The sequence below is a fragment of the Ananas comosus genome, unplaced genomic scaffold (assembly GCF_001540865.1).
Source record: "Ananas comosus cultivar F153 unplaced genomic scaffold, ASM154086v1, whole genome shotgun sequence".
Classification (NCBI taxonomy): Eukaryota; Viridiplantae; Streptophyta; class Magnoliopsida; order Poales; family Bromeliaceae; genus Ananas; species Ananas comosus.
Window position 1 is genome coordinate 22424 of NW_017890812.1, and position 11527 is coordinate 33950.

Below are 11527 nucleotides of genomic sequence, written 5' to 3' on the forward strand. Positions count from 1 at the left end.
AAACCACAGAATACTAACTTGATGCAAAAATAAAATTATACAGTGCTAACTTGATACACTTTAAACCACAAGGTACTAAAGTGATAAAGTGAGAAACCACAGAGTACTAACTTGATACACTTTAAACCAAAGGGTACTAAAATAAAAAGTATGAAACTATACGGGGGTTTTTGAAGTTTTTGTTGTTGTTGTTGTTGTTCTCAGTGTTGACAATGCCAATTGTAAAAATAGCACGGCTATCTGTATACCCAAGATAAAGTGTAGATTTTACACACTTTGATGGAAAAACCAATAATTAGCTTTTCTCTTGTCAAGATTTTTTTTTTATATTATATATTAAAAAAATTTAAACTCTACGATGATGAAGTGTAAGATGTACAATTCCTGTTTAGACCGTACACTCTTTTAGAAATAACTAGACGACTCATTAATTCTTAGCAAGATCAACCTTTTGGCTATCAAAACTCTGAACCCAACCTCTGCCATCACCTTCCACGTTGGCTTAAGATATTCTAATTTATTTTCTATACTTTCTGGATTTTAAAACTTCCCCCAGTTGGCAGAAGAGTTTTTTCTGTATTCATGCCTAGGGATGCAAACAGTTCCGGGTTGTACGATCCGAGACAGATTTGGGGCAGAAAATAGGAGAAATTTTGACCCGCCCCGAATCCGTCTCGAAAATTATTTATATTTTTAAAAAATATTTTTTAAAAAATAATGTATTTATAAAAAAATTCAAAATACAAATAAGTTTGCAATCTCATTTCTAATTTATTTAAAATTTTTGAATTTTGTTTTGAATTATGATTGATATTTTTTATTTTTATAATTGATATTATTAAATTATATATATAATATTATTAAAAATTATTAATTTATAATTTATAAAATATTAATAATATTATAATTTTATAAAATATATTAGTTGGCGCGGCGAATTCGGGACGCCGGCGGGAGGCGGGTTACGAGGCGGGGCGGATTATGGGATGTACTTTTCAACCCGTTACGAATTCGGGGCGGGAGGCGGAGCAAAATTTTGCTAGTCGGAGCGGGCTCCCGCCCCGAGACTCGTCCCGTTTGCATCGCTATTCATGCCCCGGCGTTGTGAGCAGGATGAAAAATGTGTGGTCATTATGAGATTGGCCCTCGCCAGCTCTCTTAGCTTCCCATTCTGTTTCATATGAGAGTTTTAGCCAATTAAAATATAGACTTCATTAAATTTATGGTGACCCCATTAAATTTAAGGACTTCAATCATCAAATAAAAATTACATAATTAGCGGCTAAAAGTTATTAAAGCCATTGAATTTAATGAACTTTAACTTAACCAGCTCAAATAACCTTGATGAGTTGAGTTGAGAGCCCCGTTAGAAAAGGGCCTACGGGCCCAGCCCAATATGAACTGGCTGAGCACAAGACAGCGTCACATTTTCCTCGCATGCGATAGTCGTGCGTGAATACACAAATAGCAAATTGCGCTGTGAGAACCCTGTGAGCGTCCCGAAAATTTGTAATACGATGACGACAACCTCCATGTCCACCCGGAATAAGGATAGCAAATTAGCATAGAAAATGTTTTGATCACAAAATAACAAAACTAACTAATTTAAATAAGAAATAATAGACTGTAGACTGTTAAGCACTCTAATGGAAAATCCCGATACCAAATATGACGCGAAGTCATTAAGCAGCTTCAAGGTCAAAACATGGCAAGAACACCAACAAGTTATAGTATCAAGGAGCAACAGTGACCCTTCCGGCAACCTGATCAAGATCTTACTTTCCCTGTGATGTCATCATCCTCCCCCTTGGATAAAAGTCGAAGAAATTAGGAACAAAAAGTTCGTACATTTCAACAGAGCAGAGTGATATAGAATAAAAGTTCACATTTTGCTCTGGTATGTTCAAGTCCAACAATAATACGACATTAATTCCACCTCTCATATTTCCGCAAGCGGGAATAGTTTAAATTAACAAGACTAGTAATTTGCCACAGATGAAAATGGGCCACCGGCCAATCTCTGTGCCGAGTACGAGGTGGGTCTATATAGGTATTTGTTGAGTCACATGCGCAGACCCGGCCCATTCTTAACTCTACTCACTATGTAGGATGTAGCTTTATTTTTGGCATTTGAACAATCATTTTGATTTCGAATAAAAAAAATGGTAATTTATCTCAAACATTTATTCATTATGTATCTCGATCAAATTATCCATCCAGTTTCTAGTATAATTATATATATATTATATATACTATATATTATAAAAGAAAGAAATCAAAATAATTAGGAAACTTTCGATTGCAAAAAATTAAAAAGGCAGAGGTAGAGAGATCCCGTGGAGCGGTAATTCAAAGTTCAAACCTGGCACGAATGGAATATTATTTAGGTCGCGAGCCCCACACAGCCTCAAGGCCCTCAACGGCTACTTGTGAAAGAGAATACGCGAATCCGATGCTCCTCCGGCGGACCGGAACCGAAGGGAAAGTTCCAACTACGTGTCAAGTTTTCTCGGCCGACGTTGACGCGCGTGCAGCAGTCTTCGGCCCTCGTCCTCAGATCCGGCGGGTCATTGTACCTGATGCCTCCCAGTTTTTGAATTCCGTTTGGGGCCGCGCCCCTCTTCGTAAATCCTGATCCTCCCCGCCCCAGCACCACCCCCGCCTCATTCCCTTTTCCAAGATAACGCTAGTCGCTCCTCCGTCCCTCCGTCCCCATCACCGGCCTGCATCCGTTCTTCTTCCAGTTGCGATGGAGATCCTCAGAACCCTGAAGCCCGCCTCTTCCAGATCGTTCTCTTCTCTTCTTCCTGCGTCGGCCTCCGCTCGCAAGATAAATTCGGCGCCCCGATCCGAGCAGGAGAACACGCCTCCCGTCCATCCCAATGTCCAGATCGCCTCGCCCTCGCCCTCGCCCTCGCCCTCGCCCTCGCCTTCAAAGAAGAAGGCTACATCGGCTCTTCCGCCCAGACAGATACAGGCCACTAGATCGGACGAGGCGCTTGCTGGGGATGCGCCCGCCGATCGTCCCGATCCTGCTGTTAAGGTCCCTCTTTTGCTTTCACCCCAACCTAACTCCTCCTCAGGAAATAATTTCCCCAACCAAACATTCGCGGGATTAAACTTCAGTATCCTCGATCTCTCTGAACTGTCATTACTTTCTCTTTTCCAACTCCATACACGATTTCCACTGGTCTCCAGAGTTTAAAACTCAGGAGGATCAGAATGCTGTCTTTTTTTGTAGCCTTAATGTTCATTTCTTAGCCCCAGTCTTATCTCCCTTTTGCCCTGTCATACCTAAATAAACGATGCATCCTCCAGAAAAAATATTTTTATTTTTTTAAAAAAAATGAATCTGTGGGCAACTAATGATTTTTACTACGGGAGAACTTCTCATTTTAGACTTCGGGCTCTTTTGGGGGTTGAGTTTGCTCACTTTGCAGCGTGGTGCTACTTTGCACAGCACTGCTTATTTGAAAGCATCTTGCTTAGATTCCCCCACCTGCGCTCGACCCTTTTCACAGACATAACTGGAAACAGAAATTAAGCCAATTTATCCCTCAACTAACTGAAAAGGTGTTTAACGAAATGGAAGTTCTGTGTCTCACCAAACAATACCGTCCAATGAGGGGAGGCATTCCGCAGCACACACGTCATGTGAAACGCTCTGCCAAACAGAGCCTTCACTGTACTTTGGGATTTCATTTGTGCTCTTCCTTTTGATGATTCTGCCGGTTGTTGTGAGAATAAGGCCCCCGAATTGTTAGGAGAAAGAAAATAGTCGAATTGTGCATAAGGTCTCCCCTAATTCCGTGAAAATTGTTTGATGCTGCTGTAGGTTGTCATGAGAATAAGGCCGCCAAATTGTCAGGAGAAAGAAAATAGTCGAATTGTGCAGAAGGTTTCCCCTGATTCCTTAGCAATTGGTGATCGTACGTTTACGTTCCACACTGTTCTTGGTCCAGAGTCTACTCAGGTAGAATGCTTCATTTTTTCATGCCTTTTCATTTAATTTCTAATGCTCTGTTTTGTGGCGACTATTTGATCAGTTACTCTACATACCAAATCACTCATGTTCAGGATGATGTCTTCAAGTTGGTGGGTGAACCTTTGGTGGAGAATTCTTTGGCTGGTTTTAACACTTCCATAGTATCTTATGGCCAGGTACTGTTCATTATTCAGCTCTGATTTCATTTATTCATCATTTTTTTCTTGAACTTCTTTAGTTTGATCATGATTTCATGATTATAATATTGTTTTCATTGCTGATAGACCGGGAGTGGGAAAACCTACACTATGTGGGGTCCTCCTAGTGCCATGGTTGACAGCCACTCCATTGATAGCAACCAGGGTATTGTGCCTCGTATCTTCCGGAGGCTATTTTCTGAGATTCAACGGGTTTGTTCTTGTCATTTGAATTTTGAAAACTGCTGTTGTTATGATTACCGGAGGTGGTCATCTTCATGGCATGCACTAGCTTGCAAAGAAGCCTATATTTCTTCTCATTTTAGTTTTCAATATCTCTAGCCATTGGAGACTATCTCTGGCTCCACATGTAACCATTGTTAGCTATTTCGAGTTTCATCCTAATTTCATAAAGAATTTTCCTATGCAGAGGCAGGAGAGTTCAGAAGAAAAGCAAATAAGTTTTCAATGTCGGTGCTCCTTTCTTGAGGTGATCCTGTCGTATTAGAAAATCTGAGATCTCTCTCTCTCTCTCTCTCTCTCTCTCTCTCTCTCTCTCTCTCTCTATATATATATATATATATATATATGACTCTCTTGCTGGACTAGCAATTGAGTCCGTTATCTTTGGTCTTATTTGGTTTGTGTTGTCCATCTGTAGATATATAACGAACAGATCAATGACCTGATGGATCCAACTCAAAGGAATCTTCAGGTATAGCATTTTTAAGTCTTTATGTTCGTGTCTGAAAAAAAAATCAACTCCGCGCATTTTGCTTAATAGTGTAGGTGGTTCTCTTATTTGTAGATAAGGGATGATTCAAGGATTGGTGTTCATATCGAGAATCTGACTGATGAGTACGTCACAACAGTGGAGGATGTTGTTCAGATTTTACTTAAGGTACTTAAAGACCATTTTGCACAAGCTCTTGGTGGACATGAACTGATGATGGATAGCATTTTAGCCTAGAATCGTTTTCCCCATATAGAATATATTATTTGTTGATGAACTTCAACTTGAGGTTTCTCAAATGCTCAGAGAAATTAGCTTACGAAAGCATTTAATGCTTTGTACTTCGAAAGATAAGACTTTACAGCAATTGCTCTGCCTGCACATAACATTGTTCTATAATACATAAAGAAGCCTTTCTTATTGACATTTTCTTTAGTTTGTTGATGACCATACATACCTGAGAAATCCCTTTACAATGCCAACTATGGTAGATCACTCGAATCACTAAACCCATTGTTATTCCTCCATATTTACTATGAGTTTTCAGTGATAGGCCATCCAATTCGATTATCGACACTGTTAAACATGATCTTGGGCATTCAAACTTTCTAGGATTCAAATTTCATGATTTTGAAACTCCTTTTTGAGCTCACCAAGTTGCTACAAAAATTAACAAGCCAATGTTGGACAATTTATAGAATTTTTTAATTTAAGATCAGTGTTGTAGGTTTTTATTTAAATAGTTGGAAGATTTTCTATCAAAAATTCATTTTATTTGAATTGTACTTCACTGTTAAAGAAGAAAACATCAATATCTCAAGAAAGCACCCAATAGGTATCAGTTTCAGACCGTAAAAGAAGAAAACACCATTAAATAAGATAGCGACCACTAGATATCAAGAATGAGTGCATATTGATAACACCTACAATTGCAAATTCTACTCTCCCTCTTTTCTACAAGAGAGGAAACAGGGCTTAGGGCCCTGAAAAAGAAAAAGAAACGAAGAAATTAAGACAAAAAAACTGTATGGAATAGCTGCACTAAAGATGCAGCACAGACAAGACCCAATATCTCAAGGTGACAAAAGAAAGCAACAATTAAATAGCACCACCAACAGCTAGTTAGTGTAGTTTTTTGCTTAGCATTCTAGCTATTGATTAGCTTTCTTTTTGTTACTTTTATTTATGTCACAGGGTCTTTCAAATAGAAAAGTTGGTGCGACCAGTATGAACTCCAAAAGCTCACGTTCTCATGTCATATTTACTTGCATAATTGAATCTTGGTGCAAGGTAATCTACTCTTATCAAGTATTTTCTTTCTCTGAAAAGTTGTTATACTTTTATTAAGAGTGGATTATATTTCTGGCCTCTGCCACAATTGAACTCTGACTAGGAACTACATATTGGGAAAAAGTCACAATGCAAACAAAGATGAATAACTCTTCATGTGAGAAATGATTAAGCTTAAAGACATGCCACATAACTGTTGAAAATGTAACACCACTCCTTTAATGCTATAGGGACAGTCGGCAACCTGCTTTACCAGTTCAAAATCTAGCAGAATCAGCCTTGTTGATCTTGCCGGATCAGATTGGGATGAGCTCGATGGTGCTGGCAAGCATGGCATTAAAGAAGCAAGACATGTTAAGAAGTCACTCGCAAGGCTTGGGTATATAGTTGCCAATTGATTTAATCATTTAGTTGTAAATGCATTTCTTTTTGCTTGCGCGATGTCATGGTTGATACTTAGTGTGATCTGCTTATATGATAGATGTTTCTAAAATTAGCATTAACATCAAAATTATATCTGGATTTCGCTGAATACTTGTTTAGAAAGCCAGTGTATAATCTTCCTTTTCTGCTCCACTGAATGAACCAACTTGGTAGTGCCTAGTCATATCAATAGGTTACTTGCTCTCATTTATCTCTGATGAGCGCACAGACCAATTTTAGGGTGCCCAGACATTTCTAAGTAGCCATACATCTCTCTATAGGCATACGCCTTTCAATAGGCATTTATGCATTCCACATCACACTTTAAATGTTGAATGATGATTCCGAGCCATGTAGTTTCTTCTTTTGGATGAACACAGGAAGCTGGTCAATATTCTTGCAGATGTCACAAGTTCTGGAAAAGATCACAAAGTCTCATATGTGGAGTCCTGTCTGACACATCTATTGCAGGATACACTTGGTGGCAACTCAAAGGTTACATTTTTGTGTGCCATTTCTTCAGATGATAGGTATTTCTACTACCAGATTTAATTTTGTCTTGTCAGTCCATATGTGATTTTCCTAAAATGATCTTGGTATATGGCTAATGTAGATGCAAGGCAGGCACTTTTAGCACACTGAGATTTGCTGAACGAGCAAAATATATACAAAACAAGCCAGTCGTCAATGAAATAACAGAAGATGATGTTAATGGCTTGAGTGATCAGATACGGCAATTGAAGGTAAGCTTCCTCTGAATGATCAATAAACCTTGAAAGGCTATGAGTAATAAGAATAACACAGTTTTATGTTCCATGGAACAGGAAGAGCTTATAAGAGCAAAGATGTATAAAGGCATCCCTGCTGGCGCTAATACCAGTGGCCATTTTAAAGGGCACAGTGCTCGTGAAAGCTTAAACCTTTTGAGAGTGAGTCTCAACCGCTCATTGATTTTACCTCATATTGATAGCAATTCAGAGGAAGAGATGGATATTGATGAGGAGGATGTAAGAGAATTCTGTGATCAAATAAGCAGCCTGCATTCTACCTCTGAAGATAACTTGAAGGCTGTTTTGGAGAAACAGGATGTGAAATGCAAAGTTTCTTTTACAGAAGAGAGTTCAAGAATTAACAAGGGCAAGAAAATAGACTCACAAGTGTGTGCTGCTAGTAAAGAGCTTGCAATCAAATCGTCGCAAAAGGAAGAAAGCCTTAAGGAAGAGCATTGCGATGTAATTGAACCTTCACCCTCTAATAGCATTGCTCTGTCTATTGAGAGTCCCTTAGAAGGCCAAGATATTTCCAAAGACATGAAACATGATCAAATCTATGATTCCGCAAGGAAATCTAGCCTTTCAATCATACCGTGCCAAAACTTTCCAGTGCTCCAAGATCCACCTTTGTGCTCTTCTCCAAAGATTGATAATAAAACTAGGAAAAGTATCATGTCGTTGGGTCTGTCGGTGGGAGAGGAGAATGCGTCAGAGTGCCCAATATCCAACTTGAATGTGGAGTCCTCTAGAATGGGTGATGTTGTTCGCTCCTCCTTAAAGTCGACCAAGCTTAGCCCCACTGAGTCCTTAGCTGCGAGTCTTCAGCGTGGTTTGCAGATTATCGATTATCATCAGCGCAATTCAGATACGCAAGAATCATTTATTGGCCTTTCCTTTGAGCACTTGGCCTTAAATTCTTACCAGTCACTTGAAAAGGTTCACTCTGGCATGCAAACATTACCAGAGGAGAAAGCAACATCTACTTCATTCCTGTGTTCATCTTGCAAAAAGGTGATGGATGCAAATGGATGCAATCTAATCAATGATGATTCACATATGCAAATTGTGTTAAGCAGTAAGACATGTGGTGCTGATACATTGCAGAAACCATTACCTAAGGTATGCTAGTGATATATTATTTATTTGATTATTTTAGCTCTGCCCTGAGTTAAAGCTATTTTCCTTAATCGAGCAGGATGATGTTTCCACATATGCTTCAAAGAGAGAGATGGAACTGGAAGTCCTTTGTGCAGAACAGGCAGATAGAATTGAGCATTTGACCACTCTGGTAATTTTTATCTTGTCCCAATGCTCTTTGAGATTCACCTCTTATATTTCTTGTTTAAATTTTTGCAGGTGGAACTATACAAGGAGAGAGATGGTCAAAGTTCAATTACAGGTCATACTCAGGATGCTGAACACATGGTTGGTGTCCCTAAGAATATCGACTTGTTGTTTCACATTCTGCTTTTCTTTCTTTTTGTTTCTAATATTAAAGTCTTGCAGCATTCAGTTGACAGTATCAAGAACAACTCTGGGGTCTCAAATATGGAGAATTCATTAAAAGATAATCAGAATGAACCATTTAACATGAATGAGAGGGAAGCTCTTCTTAATGAAGTTCAGAGCCTCAGGAATCAGCTACTGCCCTATGCTCGAGGCTCTACACAGGAAGATTCTCTTCTTGATCATATAAGGAATGGTGACATCCAATCTTCAGACAAGGGAGCGGAAGATCTTGAGAAGGAAAGACAAAAGTGGACAGAGTCAGAGAGCAGGTGGATATCTCTAACTGAAGAGCTGAGACTTGATCTCGAATCAAATCGTAGGCTTGCAGAGAAGAAGGAGATGGAGCTGAGCCTGGAGAAGAAGTGCACCGCAGAGTTGGATGACGCTCTGCAGCGAGCCATCCATGGGCATGCTAGGATTGTAGAACACTACGCAGAACTTCAGGAGAAGTACAATGACCTTTTTGAGAAGCATCGCCAGGTCACGGAAGGAATTGCAGAGGTGAAGAAAGCAGCACTAAAAGCTGGACGGAAGGGCTGTGGCTCGGCTTTTGCTGCAGCTCTTTCTGCAGAGCTTTCTACTCTGAGGATCGACCGAGAAAAAGAGAGGGCCTATCTGAAGGAGCAGAACCGGAGGCTTCGAATTCAGCTGCGTGACACTGCTGAGGCTGTACAGGCTGCTGGTGAACTCCTTGTGCGCTTGAGAGAAGCTGAGGAAGCAATCTCAAGAGCAGAGGTTATATTTTAAGCACTCATTTTTTGAGTAACATTGTTTGGCGTGTTATTGTGATCTTATAGTTTTCTATTTCGTGCTCTTTCTTTCTTCTTCTTTTTTGGCAATACATTGCGCAGGGTAAGCATGCTGCAGCCCAACAGGAGATCGAGAAACTGAAGAAGCAAACTGAGAAGATGAAGAAAAAGCATGCAATGGAGATGGTGACCATGAAGCATTATCTAGCAGAGAGCCGACTTCCAGAATCTGCACTGGAGCCCTTCTACCGCCATGAATCTGAGATTGAAGAAGATCATTCCAGAGCTCCAATGTGCGAAGAGGATCAATCATGGAGAGCTGCGTTCAGACCTGCCTACAATGAAGCATAAAACATTAGTTGATGGCGAACCTGAACAAGAAAGTTGTATTAGCTAGAGTGGGAGATCAAATTCAGCCTGTGTCTGGTACTGGTGCAGGGCTAAATGATGCCAACTCAATCTGGTTGTCTGCAAATCTAGCCTAGTCTCTAAGCTTTCAGAATCCATAATTCATTGCCGCCATGATCTGTCTAATGATATATGATGGATGATATAACCATATCCGTTAGGAAGAACAAGACATATGTTCTTTGTTATTTGAGGATTGTGCCTTGGGCTTGTACGTTGTAACATCAAAGTCTGCTGTTAGTACACAAGCTAAACCCGCCTGAAATTCCTCAAAATATTATTCTATATTTTTTGATTTAGTGACTTTCTGTTGAATTAGAGTCTAGCAGTCTACCCACATTTGATTTCCACATTGGCTGCCTTCCCCTGTTTGCTCTCATTGTTCCAAATTCTTTAATGCATTGTCTTTGAACACATAAGCTTAAGTCGTAGCAGGATTTGTAGTGCTGAACGCAGGTGCAATTACCTAAGAGGAAAGATATGCAGTAGCAACTGGTGAGGATGGCCCCATGTAGCATGCATGGGCTGTCGACCTAATTGTATTAATCCTTTATATGAAAAGTTCCAGAAAAGTTTGCTGCCTATTTCATTCCTGCTGGTGCAGTCAAGATAGCTGCCACGCAATTAGACTTACAATGGTGCCGTGAGCAGTGCACAGGACTGCAGTAAAATCTTCAATTCCTGTATCACTCTGGATTACAGCAAAGTAAATGACCTATATTACGATCCAGAGGGGTTATTACATTGCTAACTGCAGCCAATTATATCCTCAAAAAAAGGCATTTCCATCAAACAGGAAAGACTAGTCTGCCATGGTGCTTCAATGCACTTTTGTCCTGCAGCAAAGTAACTCTTTCAAGTTTACACAGCAGAATAATGAAGTCATAGAGGCAAGCCTCAATCCACAAGAACCAGGTTTCAATAAATACTAACAAAAATAATGGGGCTGAACGCCCAAGTGACTGCTCCCAATGACATGTTCATGAGAAAATTCTACATAGGGCTTAGCAAAAGTACACAAGGCTTAGCAAAAGTAGACTTGCTCTTCGTCTAGGAGATTCATAGCACAACCAAATGTGATACATGCCTAAAAATACTGCCCTACACACAACTTGGCCAATTATGTGCTGGAAAATAATTTTCCAGTTTAATTTTTAATTACATATTTGCCTTCTTCGCAAAAAAGGCTCGAGAACACAGAGAGAGAGAGAGAGAGAGAGAGAGAGAGAGATGATCTCTTGACAAAAAAGTTCCACCTCACCCTCTTGAACCAGTGTTTAGTTGGACTTAATATCTTGCTAAAGGTAATGAGCTGGTCAACTACAAAATTACACCTTCTGAACACCATCCATAGGATCATAATTTATTTTGCTTGTAGGGAGATCATAGAACTCTGCTAAGTATTCCAAAGCTTCAACATTTCCACTGCAGACCTTCCACAGAGATGCAACTTCTCCTTC

General features: G+C 39.8%; 1 protein-coding gene across 1 annotated transcript; it reads left to right on the top strand.

Annotated features, from left to right (window-relative positions):
- The first annotated feature begins 2310 nt into the window (after positions 1–2310).
- Positions 2311–10639, top strand: LOC109704278 (kinesin-like protein KIN-12C). Its single transcript, XM_020225043.1, has 16 exons — positions 2311–3043; positions 3836–3973; positions 4078–4161; positions 4270–4395; positions 4613–4672; positions 4844–4897; positions 4991–5083; positions 6110–6205; positions 6436–6584; positions 7009–7158; positions 7242–7371; positions 7453–8520; positions 8597–8689; positions 8758–8826; positions 8908–9645; positions 9762–10639. The coding sequence occupies exons 1-16, from the start codon at positions 2750–2752 to the stop codon at positions 10008–10010; spliced, it is 3591 nt and encodes a 1196-aa protein (XP_020080632.1). The 5' UTR covers positions 2311–2749; the 3' UTR covers positions 10011–10639.
- Positions 10640–11527: the final 888 nt, after the last annotated feature.

Coding starts and splice junctions, on each gene's coding strand:
- LOC109704278 (XM_020225043.1), top strand. CDS start 2,750: ATGGAGATCCTCAGAACCCTGAAGCCCGCCTCTTCCAGATCGTTCTCT. Junction 5,084..6,109: donor TTGTTCAGATTTTACTTAAG/GTACTTAAAGAC, acceptor TTTATGTCACAG/GGTCTTTCAAATAGAAAAGT. Junction 7,372..7,452: donor ATCAGATACGGCAATTGAAG/GTAAGCTTCCTC, acceptor TCCATGGAACAG/GAAGAGCTTATAAGAGCAAA.